General features: G+C 28.8%; 1 protein-coding gene across 1 annotated transcript; it reads right to left on the bottom strand.

Annotated features, from left to right (window-relative positions):
* Positions 1–278: 278 nt before the first annotated feature.
* LOC114387168 (nodulin-26-like) lies at positions 279–2,794 on the bottom strand. Its single transcript, XM_028347298.1, has 5 exons — positions 2,452–2,794; positions 1,629–1,853; positions 1,204–1,401; positions 829–890; positions 279–660 (listed from the first exon to the last, which is right to left on the bottom strand). The coding sequence occupies exons 1-5, from the start codon at positions 2,575–2,577 to the stop codon at positions 450–452; spliced, it is 822 nt and encodes a 273-aa protein (XP_028203099.1). The 5' UTR covers positions 2,578–2,794; the 3' UTR covers positions 279–449.
* Between the last annotated feature and the right edge of the window lie 18,868 nt (positions 2,795–21,662).

Here is a 21,662-nt window from a genome sequence, read left to right as displayed (position 1 = left end):
ACAAAAAGAAATTTAGTCGTGTGGTTTAATTTCATAAGGCGGCGAATTCTAATTTACTTATAATTTCTCCTAATAAAAGAAATAGAGTAATGCTATTTTTTTACAATATTTTAATAACATTTTTCCTTATTTCTCATTAATCTTATGTCACAATTTGTTGTCTTATTCTTGCCTTTATGGTAAAATATATTGTAAGTTTTTTAATATATGAATAGCACTATCCAAAAATATATACTAAGTCTTCTTTTTTTGTGTGAGAATCAAAACATATAGAAGGATTGTTGCATGGATAAGGAGAAACTGTATTTTTCATTTCCTCTATCTATATTACAGGGTTATTCGGCACACTAAACCAGTAATTCTTTCTTAAATTTTAACCCTAATGCATGGTGAACTTGAAGATAAGAAAATGAAGAAGAAAAAACAACATTCTTGCATTTGCTGTTGAATCACTCAGCTTCACCACCTTTGAGGAAAGAGGCACTCTTGGTGATTTCACGCACTGGCTTATTTGTGTACCTGATGAAATTATAGGCCCAAGTACCAGCCACAGCTCCAAGAGTTGGTGACACCAAATATATCCATATTCCTTTGTACTCATTGTGCACAATAGCAGGCCCTAAGCTTCTTGCTGGATTCATTGATGCCCCTGTGAGTGGCCTGTCAAATATAAGTAATAACTAATTTCAGTACTCAAATGTGAGTTCCTAGTTTCCCAAGGGTTCAATATCTTAATTTTAATTTATTGAATAATGTAAATTATATTCTTTATGTTAAAAGCATGCAATGAAATGGCATAATCAATTCGGTTTTAAGATAAGTAAATACCCGGCAAACATCACATTCAGCAGTACCGTAGACCCAACTGCAAGCCCTGCCAACTCTCCAATCTGCAGGATTTTAAAACAAAATAAGTTGAATTAACAAAAGTTGTGAAGTAGTGTGGAAGAATATTCAAATATAGATTTTGATACGCATTGCATTTGTTGTGTTGTAAACTTCTATTCGACACGTACAAATATGCTTATGCAGTTAGGCAGTTTTAAGTAACCATCTTTTATGTGGAAAGGCTAAAGAGTTTGGCAAGATATGCCAATGCCAACCCCTATTTGCTAAATTCAAAATGTTCAACACAAATTAGGACACACCCATCATTAAAAAAGCAAGTTTTTCTTTCTTTTGAACAAGAACAGGAAAGATTACCGCTCTGTTATCGGTGGCAACGCCAGAAATGACGAACATGAGATAAAAAGTGATTATGAATTCGACCACAAAAGATTGCAAGTCAGAACCGCCAGGGAGTGTTCCTGTAAAGTGGTCACTCTTGCCATTGAATATAAGTCTGAGAGTTCCACTAGCAAGTGTGGCTCCAACGACCTGAGCTATCACATAGGCGGGTACCTAAAACATATATAAAATCAAGGAAAATTCAATAATTAGCTAGAGACAAACTAAGACCATCATACGTTTTGTTTGGAAATAAAGTATGGTTAACCAAGCATAAAATCCTAAGAAACTATAATGGAAATGACACAACATGCTTGACCAAATTAAATGAGCATAATATAGCAGCTGAAACAATAAGTAAAGTGAAAGAGGGTGTAATAGGTTCACTAATTAACACTCACCTGCTTCAGTGGAAACCTTTTGGTGGTAGCATGAGCAATAGTGACAGCAGGGTTGAAATGAGCACCAGAGATGTGACCAACAGAGTAAACCAAAACCATAACAGTGAGGCCCCAAACAATTGAAATCCCAGGTTGTGTGACCACTTTGTCCTTGTCAAGGTTCACCACCACTGAAGCACACCCTGCAAATATCAAGAAGTACGTCCCCACCACCTCTGCTACCAACTATATTCAATAAACAACCAAACCAATTTAAATTTCCAGCACAACATTATTATTCCAAAAGTTTTGGATCATTATAAGCTTCTAAGATTCTAAAATCAACTAATTGAAAGAAGAAAAAAGTGTGATTTTATCATATACATCAAGTAATCACTATAAAGAAAAAAAAAATATTTGTAACGAAACAATTTATATTTAAATTTTAAAAAAATTGTCACTAAGAACGCGTTTATTCCTGTTTTCACTTTTAATTTACAAAACTTTTCAATATGCTCTTGTTTTCAAGTATATTTTTAGCAAACAATGAAAAACAACTTTTTAGCAAACAGGAAACATGTTGAAAAACAGATGGCCATTTTGTAAATTAAGAGTGAAAACAGGAAATGAAACAGAAGTAAACTGGTCCTAAAAATTTTGTGACACAATCATTAGTAACAAAAAAGCAACTTTTTGTCACTAAATTCGGTCGCTAATAGTTTTCTGTGTGAAATAGTGAATGAAATCCATATGGGGTTGGAAACAAGAGCACTTGAATGAGTTGTGGACAAAGGAAAGAAAGGATTAGGATTCAGGAGAGAGAGAGAGAGAGAGAGAGAGAGACCTTCTGCAGAAGTGGCACACAGTCTTGGTTAGATGAGTCATCACACTTTTTGGAGGCATCACCGTTTACATTTAAAACCACCTGGTGGCTTCCATTGTTTGCTGAATTATCGGCCACCACAGACATGGTCTTTGGACAAAGCTAAAGAGATGATGGAATGAAAAGGAAAAGGGTGTCTTGCTTTGTTAAAGAAAAATGCTATGCTAGCTTTGTATCAAAGACCACAAGTGATGGAGAAGCGAGGGAGGAACTCCAATTTATGGGCACCAAAAAGTTGTAAAAGAGTCAGGGAGCATACAGAGAGAGAGAGATTCAGAGATTATTGGACTTTTATCATTTTTTTCCAGGGGACGTTTAGACCAAACAACCACTTTTAATGTCTCCACATATTTTTTTGGTAAGTACGTTTTTTTAAATTCTTATTTCTCACCGAATATATTTTCTACCTTACTGTACATTGTAATTTATAGATAAAACTATTATCTTATATCATAGGATATGTTAATGGAAAGTGTAATAATTATAAGATCTTTTTAAAAATTTATTTATTTTTCTTTGTAAGATTATTTTATAATTTTTAGATATATTAATCATTTTTTTACATACACTTATTTAATTATTTTCTATCAAGTATCAATAAAAAATAATTAAGTGAATAAAAAAATAAGATAAGAATAATTTTAAGATGTAATACAAATAATTAATAGATTTAAAATTATTAATTAAATTATTTATTTTTATTAATGGACGTGAATGAATTAAAAAAAATATAAGTAAATAGAGACAAGTAATTCATAGTTGTAGCTAATGAGTTGTGTCGTGACTCGTGAGGAAGGCATTGAAGGCTTGTCCAACTACCCACCGGAAATGCAGACGGTAGCATCAATGAACAATGGCATTTTACGTTAATTTTCGACGAGATTTAGGCTTATTTTTGGGTCTATATGTTCCTATTTTGTCGACTGTTTTAATTGGAAAATTGAATTAACGAAGCAAAAATTGAAAGCAAACAAACTAAACTAGGCCTTTGAATAATTTTGGATCGTGGTAAAAAGTGGATAAGATCACGTGAATTATAGGAATTCTAGTTTTAGTACAATAGGAACTCTAGTTTTAGTAATATCAAGAAAACGTTGATTAGAATTTCAATTTTCTTTCTTTTGTTTTTAATGGTTGCCATACACACACCATCCTGAAAAACGTCTCCTCTAGATTTTTTTTTTTTGTTTAATTTTCATTTACGTATACTACTTTTATAAAACTAAAATAAAATAATAAATGAACCTTTTTGTTGTAATAAACTAAAATAATGTGCAACATTTTTTGAGACGTTGAGTCGGAACTCGGAAGCGGGTTACTCTTAAATGTATCCCATCGTGACAAAATGTTGCGACAACAAAAGTCACTTAAGCCTACAAAAGTCTAGTTTATTTTATCAATAAAATAAAATAAAATGTAGCATTGAGAGAACATGTTACATATAAAATCATTCATAAACATTATGTAATAAGATCTCTCTTTGTAAGCGTTTGATTAAAAACATGATAATATTTAATATGTAGGTGTTTTTCTAAAAATAAAAAATAAAAGCTCCATTTTTATTCATTTTTTTGTTTACATAAATAAAATTATTGAATTTTTTAAAACAAAACAAATTAAAAGATGGAGTTTGAATTTGAAATGAATAAATTAAATTAGATATTATTATGTATATTAATCAATACGTATAAAAATAGGTTTTTTAAAAGATATATTTATAGAAAATGGTCTATTTATGTCTTATAAAAATTGAGACATTTTCACCTGAAATTAAGTGTTTGTTATTGTTATTTTAACGCGTGGTAAATTTTACGAAGTTTTCTAACTTTTTCTTTCTTTCTCATGTAGAGGAATTATACTTCTAAAAAGGTATAGGAACGATAATTTTTTTATTAAGTGTTAAAATATAATATTTTAATTAATTATACGGTGATAAAAGAATTGATAAACATTAGAAGATATTAATGGTAGAGATTGAATATACAAGTTATCAAAGATTAAAGACCAAAAGTCATTGACGATAAAAATTAAATACAAAGTCATCGATGATAAAGATTTAATAGAAGTTTGTAGTGATTAGAAATAATTATAATCTGCACTCTATAAATATATATAACTTGTATATTATAATAAGGGGGTTGATACACAATTGCCTAATTCATCACAACACAAACACACCCACTATCAAAATTCACAAAGATTTAGAACTTAATCATATATGTATTTAATTATCAACTTTTATAAATTTATTTATTTTTATTTTACTACACATTTTTAAATCTTTAACTTTTTTCAATTTTCATTTTTTCTCAAAATTTTACTTTTTCAATTCTTATTTCTTATTATTATCAAAATTACTTGCAAACTAATTATTGAACCAAAAATATTTTTATCAAAAATTATTCTATTATGTTATGAATTATAACCTTATTATAACTAAAATAGATATGTTTATCAAAATTAATATTGTAATTTGTATTAAATATTGAACAATTTTCTATTAAATTAAAAATTATAAAATTGTTTGTTTAACTAAAAAGAACTCATAATTAAAAATGAATTTTATATTTCACTTTTAATAGAATCATTTATTAAAAAATCTTTTATTATCTTAAAAATATTTTTCTTTAAAAAATAGATACAATTTTCACGATTAATAATTTAATAAGCTTGCATACAGCCGTAATTGAATGGTTTGGTCTATATACATTATTTCGTACTATTTTTTTGTTGCAGATTAACGTCTTTGGCTATGTGAAAGTGCTAAGTTTTCCTGTGAAAACTATTCATCAATAAATATGATAGAATTAATACTTCACACATATAAAGTATAGGAAAAAATATATTAGCAACTTCAATTTGTAAATCGCATGCTCAATCCATTTAATCTGCGAATTCTACTCATCAACTTTGATAAAGTTATGAATAAACGAATCATTTAATTTGAAATTAATAAGACTCGTAATTTTAGGAACTTTACGGGTCTAACTTGAGGGCAAAGTGGATATATCCAACCCTAAAGTTAGAAGTTATCAAAGGAGACGTCAAATTCGATGGCTGAACGTTATTACTTCATTGCAATTTGCAACGCACGTGACATGTGGAAACCCTTCTTTCCGTAATGTAAAAAATAGCATGTGAATCATGCAGGAAAGGTACGTAGTCCCCCTTTTCATAAATAAATAAAAAAGTTATATAATTAATAACTGGATTACATACATCCTGTTTAATAAATAACTCTACAGGATGTGTAAAAATTAGTTCAATAAAAAAAATAAATTGAATTAATTTTGAATTGTTTTAATTAATTTTTTTATATTTAAATAGTTAAACTAATTTAGAAATTGATTTAAAATTAAATTAATTTTAAATTGAATTAGTTTTTAAATTTATTTTAAGAGCTGAAGTAATTTTAAACTGATCTTTTAATGAAAATCAATCGAGTTAAGTTCGGTTAGATTCCGATTCAATTTGAATCGATTATTTTACACATCCCTACCCTACAAGATGCAAATCATAGAAAATAATTTATTTTTTAATGAAAATACAACGAGAAGATTTTAAGCATTGAGCATTGGATTTGGGATTGCATCATTTACATGCATGGTCGTCGTACAGTTTTTTTAGAATGAATTGTCGTGATTGTCTTACGCCAATTATCTTACCGATCAAGACTGCCTGTAAAAATCCTCCAACTTTGCCTCAAAAAAATAATAATAATCCTGCAACTTTGTAACTACTGATAGATAGTCTAAAGTTTCATAAATACATGTTTGTATAACACTAATAAATATGTAGTAGTGTATGAGTATTTATAAACATGTAACTAATGTTGAAAATATATATAATTTAATTTTTATAAAAAATATATTATTTTATTGATAATATAAACATAAATTAAAATATAAAAAAAGTACCTAATAGTTTTAATTTTAAAATATTAAAATTAACTCAATTAATGAAATATTTTATTAATAATTATTTATAGTAAAAATCTCTTTATACTTAATATTAATTAAAAAGCTAAGTGATTGATTAAAATAATTAAGGGGATTAAAACATCCTTTGATTCAATAATTAACTAAAAGAAAAATATTAATTTAAATTCATATACATACATATATATATATATATATATGTATATAATCTCATACTATTGTCTGAGAAAACGAACACATGGTCTGTCAAAAAAAGAAAGAACACATCTTGTTGGACATTTTAGTGTAATTGATCTCTTTATTATGTTAAAATAAGAGTGCACGCTTGTTTTAATGTAATAACGAGATGTTCGGTTTAGGCAAAGGTTGGAAGTTACATGGAAGTTACTAAAACTTCCATCAACGGTTGGAAGTTACATGGAAGTTACTAAAACTTCCATCAACGACAATTTTTAAAAATAAATAACTTCCATCAACCGCCAATAACCACCTGTTCTTTGATTATAAATAATCATCCTGGTTCAGAAAGCATAACATGTGAAAAACTCACAAGACCAAAACAAAACTCTTGAATTATAATCTTCTGATTTTATCCGATTGAACAATTTTGGTTGAACCCCGAAATTTGATTCAATCTGAAAGTGTTTATACACGACTTCAGATTTATCCAGGATTATCTCGATTTTCAAAATTAACCAACAAAAGATTGAATCAAATCTTTCGAGATGACGAACGATAGTTCGAAGATGACAAGCAAGTTTGCAAAGTTGGACAAGTTTGAAGGGCAGGATTTCAGAAGATGGCAGAAGAAGATGCACTTTCTCTTGACAACATTGAATGTGGTGTATGTGCTGAGTACACCGATGCCGGTGTATATGGAAGGCGAAACTCTGGATCAAACAAGGAAGCGTTCGAAATGGGAGAACGACGATTACATTTGTCGTGGACACATTCTGAACGGTATGTCTGACTCTCTCTTTGATATTTATCAAAATGTTGAGTCTGCTAAGGAATTATGGGACTCTCTTGAATCCAAGTATATGGCAGAAGATGCCTCAAGTAACAAATTCTTAGTTAGTAATTTCTTTAATTACAAAATGATTGATTCGAGGCCTGTTATGGAGCAATATAATGAACTGCTGCGGATTTTGGGTCAGTTTACTCAACATGATTTGAAAATGGATGAATCCATTGCAGTTTCATCTATAATTGATAAACTGCCTTCTTCTTGGAAAGACTTCAAGCATACCTTGAAACATATGAAGGAAGAGTTGACTCTGGTTCAACTCGGCAGTCATTTCATGATTGAGGAGTCGCTGAGGGCTCAAGAAATTGACAAAGTCAATAATAAAACCGTAGCAGGTTCCTCTTCCGTTAATATGGTAGAGGAAAGTGGAACAGTTAAGAAAAATTACAATGCTAAAGGTAACAAACGGAAATTTCAAGGAAATAAGAACAAAGGTCCAAACAAACAGACAAAATTGTCATGTTGGAAGTGTGGGAAACCTGGTCATTTAAAGAGGGATTGCCGGGTGTTCAAAGGAAAGAACAAGGCTGGTCCAAGTGGGTCTAATGATCCTGAAAAGCAACAAGGATGATGACGTTGCTTGGTGGTTTGATTCGGGAGCAACAAGCCATGTGTGCAAAGATCGTCGTTGGTTCAAGGAATTTAGACCAATCGATGATGGCTCTATTGTGAAGATGGGCAATGTTGCAACTGAACCAATCCTAGGATTAGGTTGTGTGAATTTAGTTTTTACTTCCGGAAAAAGTTTGTATTTGGATAATGTCTTATTTGTACCTGGTATTCGTAAGAACTTATTGTCTGGTATGGTTTTAAATAATTGTGGTTTCAAGCAAGTACTTGAAAGTGACAAGTACATCTTGTCAAGACATGGTTCGTTTGTTGGATTTGGTTATCGTTGTAATGGAATGTTTAAATTAAACATTGATGTTCCTTTTGTTCATGAATCTGTTTGTATGGCCTCGTGTAGTTCTATAACTAATATGACAAAATCAGAAATTTGGCATGCTAGATTAGGACATGTTCATTACAAAAGATTAAAAGATATGTCAAAAACAAGTATGATTCCTCCTTTTGATATGAACATTGAAAAATGCAAAACTTGCATGTTGACCAAGATCACTAGGAAACCTTTTAAGGATGTTAAAAGTGAGACTAAAGTCTTAGACCTTATTCATAGTGATTTGTGTGATTTGCATGCTACTCCATCATTAGGTCATAAAAAATATCTTGTTACTTTTATTGATGATGCATCAAGGTATTGTTATGTATATTTATTAAATACAAAAGATGAAGCTCTTGATAAATTTAAAATTTATAAGAAAGAGGTAGAACTTCATCAAAATGGGCTAATCAAAACTCTTCGTACGGATAGGGGAGGTGAGTATTATGATCCGGTTTATTTTCAATCTACTGGAATAATACATCAAACTACAGCTCCCTATACACCACAACAGAATGGTGTAGCCGAAAGGAAGAATAGAACCTTGAAAGAAATGGTGAATTCCATGTTATCCTATTCGGGTTTAAGTGAAGGATTTTGGGGTGAGGCTATGTTGACAGCCTGTTACTTGTTGAACCGAATTCCTAACAAAAGGAATAAGGTTACCCCATATGAACTTTGGCACAAAAAGACACCAAATTTGAGTTATCTCAAAATTTGGGGATGTAGGGCTGTAGTAAGGCTTACAGAACCTAAAAGGAAAACCATAGGTGAAAGAGGTATAGATTGCATATTTATTGGATATGCTGAACATTCTAAAACATATAGATTCTATGTGCTAGAATCTAATGATTCTGTTGCTGTGAACTCGGTTATAGAGTCACGGGATGCTATCTTTGATGAACAAAGGTTTACATCTATACCTAGGCCAAAGGACATGAATTTCATGTCGAAAGTCTCAGTTAATATTGAGGATATACCTTCAACTAGTACTGAAACTAGAAAGAGTACGAGAGTAAGAAAAGCTAAGTCATTTGGTGATGACTTTCAACTCTATTTGGTTGAAGGGTCAAGGAATGATATTCAATTTCAATATCAATATTGCCTTAATGTTGAGGAAGACCCAAAGACTTTTAGTGAAGCAATGGCTTCAAGGGATGCTGTATTTTGGAAAGAAGCAATCCAAAGTGAGATGGATTCCATCATGCAAAATAATACATGGAAATTGGTTGACTTACCTCCTGGATGTAAGCCATTAGGATGTAAGATGATCTTTAGGAGAAAGATGAAAGTGGATGGTACTGTTGACAAGTACAAAGCCAGATTGGTTATCCAAGGCTTTAGGCAAAATGAGGGTATTGATTTTTTCGATACATATGCTCCTGTTGCTAGGATATCCACTATTAGACTGTTGTTAGCACTTGCTGCTATCCACAATCTGATGATTCACCAAATGGATGTGAAAACTGCATTCTTAAATGGTGAATTGGATGAAGAGATATACATGAAACAACCTGAAGGGTTTGTTATGCCAGGAAATGAAAATAAGGTGTGTAAACTGATGAAATCTCTTTATGGCTTGAAACAAGCGCCTAAGAAATGGCATCAAAAATTTGATGAGGTTGTGTTGTCTAGTGGTTTTGTTATAAACCAAGCAGATAAATGTCTATACAGCAAGTTTGATACTCATGGCAAAGGAGTTATCATTTGTCTGTATGTAGACGACATGTTGATCTTTGGTACCGACCAAGATCAAGTTGATGAAACTAAGGCATTTTTGTCTTCTAAGTTTGATATGAAAGATATGGGGGAGGCGGATGTGATCTTAGGAATAAAGATCAAACGTGGAAACAATGGTATTTCCATCTCTCAATCACATTATATTGAGAAGATATTGGAGAAATTTAATTTTAAAGATTGTTCTCCGGTAAGTACTCCCATTGATCCTAACCTGAAGCTATTACCTAATAAAGGTGTAGCAGTGTCTCAACTTGAATACTCAAGGGCGATAGGATCACTCATGTATGCAATGATTAGTACTAGGCCTGATATAGCTTATGCTGTTGCTAAACTCAGTAGGTTTACAAGTAATCCTAGTTCTCATCATTGGCAAGCTATGAATAGAGTATTCAAGTACTTAAAGGGAACCATTGACTATGGTTTGATATATACTGGATTTCCTTCGGTTATTGAAGGTTACTCTGATGCAAGTTGGATAACCAATATGGAGGATTATTCATCCACAAGTGGTTGGGTATTCCTCCTTGGAGGAGGTGCTATCTCTTGGGCATCCAAGAAACAGACCTGCATTACAAATTCAACAATGGAATCTGAATTTGTAGCTTTAGCAGCAGCTGGTAAAGAAGCTGAGTGGCTAAGAAATCTGATCTATGAGATTCCATTGTGGCCCAAACCTATACCTCCCATGTCTATCAGGTGTGATAGTCAGGCAACTTTGGCTAAGGCATATAGTCAAGTGTATAATGGGAAGTCTAGACACTTGGGTGTTAGACACAACATGGTTCGGGAGTTAATCATGCATGGTGTGATATCAGTGGAGTTTGTGAGAACTCAGCATAATTTGGCCGATCATTTAACCAAAGGGTTAAGTAGAGATCTCGTGAAAAGGTCGGCTGTGGGATTATGATTAAAGTCCATCTGAAATCTCTTATGTTAAGATACCCAATTCCCATCTAATATGACATTAGGTGCTGAATTCAATGTGGAAAGCTTAACATGTAGAGATTGGAACACATCATCGAAAGTATCCCAAAAGGAATGTGTTCGGTTCTGTAAGTTAAGGAGGTTGAAGTATAACTTCTTAATGGTCCTTTTGAAAAATTGCATTTGCAGGTGCAAGAAAGAAAAGGACTACCTATATAAGCATGAAGTTTAGCCGCTTCAAGAAGCTGGGACTTGGCTTTGATATGCTTATGAAGGATAGGGACACAGGCTAGTAAAACTAGTGTCGAGCAAGAGTAATGTTATAAACTATTGTGCAGATTATCTTCATGTATTCATTATGAATAGAAAGGGTTCAATCCTTAGTGACACCCTGATATTCGAATATTTGAAACGTGTAATTTGCTAAGATGAAATTCAATCGTCACGATATTTCATCTATGCAGTAGTTTGTGGTATGTTATGACTTTGGTGATTTGATCGGTAATTACACTAAAATGGGGGAGGTTTGTTGGACATTTTAGTGTAATTGATCTCTTTATTATGTTAAAATAAGAGTGCACGCTTGTTTTAATGTAATAACGAGATGTTCGGTTTAGGCAAAGGTTGGAAGTTACATGGAAGTTACTAAAACTTCCATCAACGGTTGGAAGTTACATGGAAGTTACTAAAACTTCCATCAACGACAATTTTTAAAAATAAATAACTTCCATCAACCGCCAATAACCACCTGTTCTTTGATTATAAATAATCATCCTGGTTCAGAAAGCATAACATGTGAAAAACTCACAAGACCAAAACAAAACTCTTGAATTATAATCTTCTGATTTTATCCGATTGAACAATTTTGGTTGAACCCCGAAATTTGATTCAATCTGAAAGTGTTTATACACGACTTCAGATTTATCCAGGATTATCTCGATTTTCAAAATTAACCAACACATCTAAGTTGTATCGTTTCTAAGATCGAGAATCTGAATTTATAATATTTACTACATGTGTATATAATATCTTATCAACTGAGAGTGGGAAAATATAGATTAATTAATTAATTAATATATTAAAATTAAAATTAATTAAACCTAAGTAAAATAATTTTGAATATCAATATATGATTGTATGGTTGTGTGTGTGTCATGACAATCAAAATTATCTAAGTTCCTACAAATTACAATTAGGTCGAGGTGTGTGTTAGATTGTTAATATTACTTGCTTATTACATTTGTTTAGTATTAGAGAAGCAAAAAAGAACAGTAAAATTGATAAAACAATAAGATTAGTATTAATTTACCCTTTCTTCTTACATCGATTTTAAAAAAAATGTCTTTTTGGGTGCAACAACTATTTTTTAATGAGGGTTTTTTTTAATTATCAAATATAACAAGTAAAAAAATATTTTGGGGGGACAATTGTCCCTATTCCCATTAACATGCATTCATTCCGGCATGCTAGGAGTGACTAGGACTTCAAATTTAGTCTCTTTGTACTTATACATTCAAGATTGTAAGATTATTTATGATTCGATCTAATATATTACAAGGTTACAAATATGGCTATGTAAGCTGGCGTGACTGAACTATGACATCAGCTTAGAGAAATAATCACTTTAGTACGGGAGTACGATGACAATTTAAATTATGTTTGATAAAGTTAATTAAAAATTAATTGAAAAATATAAAATAAGAGAAAAATAATAAAATTATGATTTATTTTAAAAAAATAATTAAAAAATTTAATAAATATATTGAGGATGAAAAGAAAAGAAAATATAATAAGTTAATATTTTAAAAAAAGTTATTAAAAAACTTGTCTATCAAATAGTCAATTTTTTTAATTAATAAAAAAATTAAAAATTAATTAAAATATATTATTAAAAATAATTTTAGTCACATAAAATAATTATCATACTCTTCGTATATTCATAGACTAAATCCTACTTTTAGAAGTGGACAATTTTTTCTTTAACCAGGAATTATCTGTTTGACTCGGTCACGGCGATATGGGTCATCGAGTTAATATGAACTGAATCTTTAGAGTTCGCACAGGGACAAGAACTCTTTCACACTAGAATCGCAAAACAAATTATATCTTTTTTGTTTTTATGCTTTATTTCGATTATTAGAGAAATATAGAGATAAAAAGATATAGTAACAAAAAATTAAAAGTAGAATAAAAAAATGTGTATTTGAAAAAAGATAAATAATAAAACGAGCAAAGGATAAAATTTTTCATCACTTATTTGGATATGTAAAAAATTAGAAATAAATAAAATAAGACAAAATGGAGAATCAAACTAAAACATAATTAAAAGACTAATTTTTCCTATAAAAAACTTAAATATGTTTTAGTATTTCTAATATATATATATATTTTTTATTTTAGTTCTTATAATACTTTTTCATTTTGAATTAATTTAAAAAAAATTGATAGACTAAAAATTAACAAATAATCTACATATTATTAGGACAGAAATGAAAAATAAATATATTATAAGGACTAAAACAAAATAGCAAAGATTAAAATTTTAAAAATGTTTTACAGTAATTTTCTTTTAAAAAAATTGTATGAAGACTAAATAACAATATATATATTACATGAACAATAACATATTTCTTTTTTTTAAAAAAAAATCACATCTGCATGTTAACATTTGCATGCACACCAACACTAGTTTCTGATCAAGTACGATTGACCAACTCTTCTTTTCATTCTATTCTGAAAATTTCAACTATAAACTTTGTAAAGTATAGTTTCCAAGGTTGAATCTTTTGATAATAGTATAAAAACACAATAGTGCATTTCTGACACTAATCGTTCTCTAATTTCAACTCAATCATAAGCACAAGTCTAAGTGTTTAAAGCAATGAAGATATTAGTTCAATGCGCATGCAAAGTTTTTCCAACCTCCCACTGTGAGAACCCCCATTTCAACGCCAGGTTCAATTAGGTGGCCACGAAGCATTTATTCTTACATTGACTTACTTTCACTACATGCATTCTGAACCGTTCGGATATTGTACATGTATAATTAATTGCCAGAGTCGTTATAGCAAAAGCTTATACAAAGTATCCACGTACATAAATTTTTTCACTGTATCCGTGTTTTAACATTGTGCAAGGTTGCAAAGCTATTTATGACTCTGGACAGGTTACATGGAATCATATCCCGAGAAAACCAAACCAAGTTGTCGACTAGTTAATTACCGAAACAGGCCGTCTTGATAGATGATGATTTTCATGTTTTTTATTATGCGCCGGATTCTTTCCCTCTCATTGAATAAATCTCTCTCACACAAGTCACAATTTTTTAATTGGTCAGATAACATGATGTATATGATTCATATTTAATTTTTTCGTTTTTATATAAAATACTTTTTTTTTCATATGATATATTTGTTTCTCTCTCTTCCCCTCACACTTAGTTAATGAATGTTTACATCAAAATATGAAAAAGATACATGAAATTATTGAATAAACTACATAAATCTTTCTTAAAATATAAAAAAATTACATATATTTTTCTTCTTTTTTTAAAACTTATATAAAACTCTCATGAGATTTAAAAAAATTACACATAACTCTTCTCTATTTTTAAAATATATATAAATTTAATGTTATTATAGTTAGAATAATTTCATTTAATTTCTGAAACCTATAAATAATTGTTTTTGTGACTTAAGAGTTTCATGGAATAAGATTGATTTAATAGTTTTGTTGTTCATAATAGTGTTCATTTGACTTATAGGTTTATTGGTATGGAAACTTGATTAAGTTTTATACAACTTAGTTTTTTTTTATCAAAATTATCCCATGATTGAAAAAGAAATATAAGGACATTTCGAAAAGAAAAAAAATCCTATTAAATGTTTAAATGACATTGAAGATGATTTATGTAAGTTTTAAAAATTGAGAAGAAACATATGTAACTTTTTTAAATCTTAGGTTTGTGTAATTTATTCTAAATTATTTTATTTTAAACAAATGATGATTCTTTTTGAAAAAAAATAGTTACCAAATACATGTTCACTCACTTCTTTTTATAAAAAAAAAAATCATAAAATTTGCTAAGATTAGCATAGTGGTGAGTGGATTAAAGTAAATGCATAGATATTTAGGTTCAGTTTTCATTACTGTTTTTTACACCAAAAACTAAAAAGTGATATTAAAAGAATTTGTCCTCTTCAGTTGTTGGGTATAATTCACTCTAGTTAATTTGTCTCATAAGTAATTCACTAGTTGGTGAGCGTGAGACTTTGAAACGAGTTTTACCCATGAATCATGGATAGAATACTTACTAGAAGTTAGGTATGAGGAGTACTGTATAATATACTTGATTAGCGGGCAAAGACCCTTAGGACGATGTACCGTTTCTTTTTGCGGAAATTGAGTATATCAACGGTTGTTCAGAAGGGCGATCGTTAATGGTTAAATAATTAAAAGATTTAATTATACTGTTTTTATATAGTATGGACTATTTATATTTTATCTAAAATTCTAAAGTTCTCATATGTTATTTAAATATTTTAGAATTTGGGATAGTCTTGAAATATGAGTTAACTTAAAATTTTTAGAGGTTAAAAAATTGGTGAAATTTTAATAATATACGAATTTTTTAGTAATTTTGGATGAAATTTAATGTTTTGATTGCTGAGTTTTAAGCAGAAGAAAGTGTGAAACTAATTAATTAAGAGAATGGATTAGTAAATATTTTAATTTAATGGTTTTAAGTAGAAGAAAAACAATAAAAGAATCCAATGTAGTTAAATTTTTAAAAATAAAGGAACTGATTGTTGAAAAAAAATGAGAATTCAAAATAATTCAAACTAACAAGATTAAAAGTAGAATTAAAATTAATTTCATTTAATGTGGCAAAAAATTTAAATATTTAATATTTGAAAGTTTTTTTTCAAAAAATAGTGTTTAAAATTAATTAAGATAATTCAATAAATTATACGAAATGTATGTTTGTTTCGATTTTTTGTTAAAGAAAAGTATTTTATTTTCAAAAACAGTAAAAGTAAATAATTATCTTCTCAAAATAAAACCGAATATTTTACCTTTTAGCTATAAATTTTACTTTTTCATTTGAGCAATTGTCTTTTACAAAAACACTCGGTTTTTTTTCTCGGCAAACAAGAAGCAAATATATATAAATGATAAGAGATACCAACATACAGGGGTAGAAATCAGTTACAAACACTCAGTGCTTGCCACAATAAGTAACATTATATGATTATCTTCTAACACCAACAAATCGAAATAGTAAAACATAAATAAATAAAAAGTTGGTAAGAAATGCAAAATAACTTGTAAGACTCATTTAATGAATTACTTAGAATTATACTACTAGTGTTTTGTTTTATTTTATTTTATTTTATTTTAAGCAAAGAATTATGCTACTAGTAAAGAAATGAGTTTTTATTGTCACTTCTCATTATTTATCGCCGTTCCTTTTTAACTACTCTTGTCTTTATTTTTCTCACATATCCTTAATTTGTGTTATATCTGTATTCTATTGGCACTTTTACATTAGTTGAAAAGAAGTAATAATAATACTAAAAAGTGATGACAAACACACCCTATAGTGTCCAACATTTACCTAATAAAAAATATATTATTAAAATATTTTTCCGAAGAATAAACAACTCTTTAATAAGTTATATTTGTATTCTATTAAAATATCACGAAGGCCTTAACTAGGAAATTAGACAATGTCAGATAAACTCAAACTAAACATGCTGAACTAAAAAAGAAATAACAATTGCCAATTAAATAACTGAATAAGTTGGGTGTACGCTAGTATATATACTGTGCCTTAATGAATTCATATGATTTTTTTTTTACATTAGAATACTGGTTTTATTCAAATAGAAAAGATGATGATACATCATTTGCAATCAGAAAGTCCAATCGATAAGGGACTTCCTCTAACCAGTGCATATCATGAAAATCAAAAGCTAAACCCGCTAATCATATGATTTGTAAATATTTCCTCGATTGAATCTTATAAAATAGGCTACAACTTTTATATACTATATGATTAACATTAAAATTGCTATTAGTTAGTTATTACCTCGGATTCTTGTTCGGTCTAAAGTATATTTACTTATGAGAAAATGATTGTTTGAATTTTCAATAACTATAATACGTTTAATTTCAAATCATAAAGACTTTTGTCGCTTCGAATTTTTCAACAAAGAAATTATATTAGAAGCCGAGTTTAACGCATTCACTCCGTCAACTAATTGTAATCATAGGATGGAAATTGGACCGATCATATTTTATCTTCTAAATTACACTTCAAATATATATACATCTGAAATTTGAACGGCCCAACCTTAATTACTAGTTCATGACTTTGTTTAACACTTTATCTATTGAGTATATGAAATTAATTTTGTTTAAAACACTATTTTTAATATAAGCATTCTTTTCCTTAAAAAAAACGTCATATTTTAATCATTTTTAATTATTTTTTGTTGGCGGCAACTATTTTGAGAGGGGGAATGCAAACAAAAAAGTGGTTTGAATGTTTGATGGAGATGAGAATGTGGAATTAATTTGGGTTTAATGGGTTCCACAATTAATTTTTTTTATCCTTAATGTGATATTGAGTAATACTTTTTGCATTCTCACTATTTTTTTTTTGTACTTTTCATTATATTGTGAAAAACTTATTCCAAATATAATTTGTATTTTGGAATGAATTTTTCATAATACAACAAAAGGTGCACGAAACAATAGTTTATGATGTTCATACATGTGATGAAAATTGAGGAGTGTATCATTTATATTTGTCATTTTTTGTGTGTCTATTTTAACCAACAAAGCTGGTAAAAACTAAAAGGGCACACATGTTAACTAGGATATAGTAATATTTTTACAATTTTATTATTTTAATTGTATTTTATTTCTCACATATTTTTCTTTAAATCAAATAACTTAACATCTTATTTTATTTTCACTACTTTTCTTTTTTAAATTATCTTTCTTATATATTCATCTATTTTATTTCTCTTCTCGTAATCAAACAAAGCATGAGAAAATTAGATGGAACTTTCTAAGTGCTTTTTCAGAAATTATTCACACATCAGTTATACAAGTACCCAAAACTCATACTCTGACATAATTTTTAATATATTTTAAAATGTTGTCTAAATTATTTATATATCACTTATGATTTTATATATATATATATATTTTAAATTACTTAAATGAGAAGAAATTGCTGCATAGAATTTTGTTATAAAAATTGGAAGTGGACGGGTTACGGATGTTGCACGCCATCATATCTCTTTCCTTTACAGCAATTTCTTTCTTAAAGATAGTGATTGCATGAGTCATTAGTGATGTATTGCTTATGAACATAAAATGTCTCACTGACTCACGTAGTCCACGGGCAAGATATATATTTAAAAAGTTATAGTAATATTAATATATTATTTAATACACTTTTTTATCAACTAAAATTTATTAAAAATTATGTAATTTTACGAATTATATTTCATATTTAATAAGCTCACTTATAGATATATAGAGTTTATATATACGTTTAATTTTCTTTAAATAATTTTTTGAGCCTTTTTTTTCAAAAAAAAAAAAACCATAGAGAGGATCAGCTCTATCTTGCTGTCAACGTGCTTATTTAAGAAAAACAAAGGAAATAACTAATATACTGATAGAGTTTTGTGCATCTATTTGCGTAATTTTCAAATTGCAACCTCTACGGGCTTACAGTAGACAAAGTTCTTGTTCATTTAATCAACAGCCTATGCATGTTGGTCACTACAGATCGTGAATTAAATAGATTTTTTCAGCTAGCATATATATGTTGCAAACTAATTTCTTTATTTGCATAAAAATAAAAAACCTTCTAGCTATTTTTAAAGTTAAAAAATACCATTTTAAATTAAATACCACAAACTATTTGAGTTGGTTGTGAAGCAATTATTTTATAAAAATAAAATAAAATGTAGGCATGTAAGCCAAACTATAGTCCAATTCCAAACTCAGTACGGAAATAATAAACTTATTAAATGCCTATCAATTAATTTATGGGGAAATGGGAACAATTCTCTTCAATTAAATTAAATTCATTTTTTCTTCTTTAATTACTAATTTATCAAAGTAAAATTTTAGTTTCTGACCATGCTATAGATGTTTGTAACCTAAATAAAATTGTCTCTTGTAAAAAATACTAATGGTTCTTGACTGAAAAAACTAGGTTTAGTTTATTTAGTTTTTTAATCAATAATCAATTTTCTTCAATCAAATTAGTTTATTATAAAAATTTTATAAATACAATTTTATTATAAAAATTTTCTTATAGACTAAAAAATACTAATGTTTGAAATAATGTTTTTATAAATAATTTTTAATATAACAATTTTATTAATTAAATTAGTTTTAAAAATTTTAAAAAAAATCTATAACTTAGTATTTAGTTTTTTTAACAAACATTTTTTTTGAATTAAATTTTTAAAATATTTTTAATATTTTCTTTTTACGTTACTTTAAATATTTGTGTGATGCAAATACTTGTCTATTAAGATTACCTTTTTAATAATGTTATTATCATGATGCAATCGAAGGAGAGAAAAAAAAAAGTATAGAATAGTGGTACGCACGTAGTTTTGATTCCTGAATTGCACGTGTATTTACTAGTAGTCGTTAGTTTTTCGTTATAACATGAGATGTAAGTTAATGGAAAATTAGGAAATAGATGAACTATTTATAAAGTAATTTAATCTTAAAATTTAAAAGATGGCGTTATGGACTAAAGTACTCGTATGAATGCTATAAAATATAGAGCTGTCGGTGGGAATTTTTTTCATTAAAAGTGACAATAACTAAAATACGATTGTGTTGACAATAGAACATTTAGGAGACAAAAAAACAGACCGTTTAATTTGTTGACGCCGTTGACTCGGAAAGTGTCCTTGCCTTGGGTGGTTGGGTTACTAAAATGGTAAGTTAGTTGGTCCGGCTGTGCTTTGTTACATAGAGTAATGATTATGTCCATAATTGATAACAAAATTTTGGTTCAGTAATCAACATGAATTGAACAAGTTGTGTAACACTGTAACTTCTCCATTTCAGTTTCGTCTTTGTTCACACAATGTTTTACTCACTAAAATAATTACATTTTTTTACAATATTCTTAATAATCTTCTAAGTAATTAAATAAAAGAAATATTATATGTCATAAAAAATAAATGGAATATTTCTTTCTTTTTATGCTCACAATATTTAAATTTTATGTGTGGATCATGCTCATGGTGTGAAAGAGTGCTTTAGTGAACTTTCCACTTACGTTGTTTGTTTATTAAAAAATATATTGACATTTTTTACTCGTGATCCTTTTACTTAAACTTTTATTTATTTGTATGTCTTTAATTATCAGCGTGAGACTTGTTCTTTAATACTTTCATCACGTGCAACTAGCTTAACCAAATTTTAATTTTTTCAGTTTTTACCCTAAACTTATACTTTATATTTGGACTTCCAAGGCCGCTAGTTTAGCTTTTATTTATTGTATGAACTTATGCTTTTTTTCTTGAGTTTCTAAAAGGGAACAAATCTATTTTTATTTACTTTGTCACAGTTTGTGCCAAGTTTAGTTTTAATATAATAATATTCTTTGTCTTTCAAAAAAAATCTTAGAATACAAAGAATATTAAATAAAATAAATTTTCAAAATTTTAATGTATTAAATATTATATGACGTGAAACCCTAACCATAAAAAGAGAATTCATGCTTACATTCTGTTATTTTGTCATTCCTTAATAATGATTAACTTAAAATGGATCCCTCTTTTATGTTAATACCCTATTGTAATTTTAATTTTCTCTTTAATTTATGAAAAAAATGTTATAATGTTCATTCGTATGATTAAATTAATTTAAATTTACTGCAAATTTCCTTCAAAAGGCTCCAATTTTATATATACCCGAAATCAACCCGCCAACAGGCCAATTCTACCCCATACCCAGCTATAATATGAGTGTGCAAAGTCTATATATCCACCACCATCAGCTATATAATGAGTTAAATGATCAACATACAAACTAGCTTATGGTCTTGTCATCTGTTCAGTCTCTGCAAGGAATTGAAGCAGTCAATTGCTTGAAAGAAAAAAAAAAAAAAAACAGATTAGAATCCTCTGTAGTTAAAAATCATCGGTAGGGAGATTTCAACCATGCAAAATTTTTATCTTAAAATAATAGTTATAAGTGTCATTTTATAAATACACACCAGGCCACTTGGAATTAAGGATTAATTCTACTTGGGCGGATGGACCTTCCTCAACAAATAGGGTAAGTACAATTGTAACAGTTGGGTCTGCCATCTTGCATCCATTAGATTGTTCATATGTTCATATTTGCCCACATAAGAATTTGCATCATCAGCTTATATTTTAATTAAGATCTTGCGCAGCCAAGTAGTCGTTTTGATTTGAAGTTTAGAAAGAAACCGCTTGTAAATGGGCATCCGAATGCATTCCAAATACTCATTATATGTGCTAAATAAGAATAGAAATTAACCATTTTATATAGGTCTTGATTGGGTGCATGTGAGTTTCTA

The sequence above is a fragment of the Glycine soja genome, chromosome 15 (genome assembly GCF_004193775.1).
Source record: "Glycine soja cultivar W05 chromosome 15, ASM419377v2, whole genome shotgun sequence".
Lineage (NCBI taxonomy): Eukaryota > Viridiplantae > Streptophyta > Magnoliopsida > Fabales > Fabaceae > Glycine > Glycine soja.
Note: the sequence above shows the minus strand (reverse complement) of the source record. Positions and strands in the feature narration are given on the sequence as shown.

Bases quoted from the DNA above. Each gene is read 5' to 3' on its own strand.
- LOC114387168 (XM_028347298.1), bottom strand. From the start codon at position 2,577: ATGTCTGTGGTGGCCGATAATTCAGCAAACAATGGAAGCCACCAGGTG. The intron at 1,402-1,628 runs GTGAGTGTTAAT...TATATGTTTTAG, and splicing joins AAAGGTTTCCACTGAAGCAG to GTACCCGCCTATGTGATAGC. The intron at 891-1,203 runs GTAATCTTTCCT...AAAATCCTGCAG, and splicing joins TTGCCACCGATAACAGAGCG to ATTGGAGAGTTGGCAGGGCT.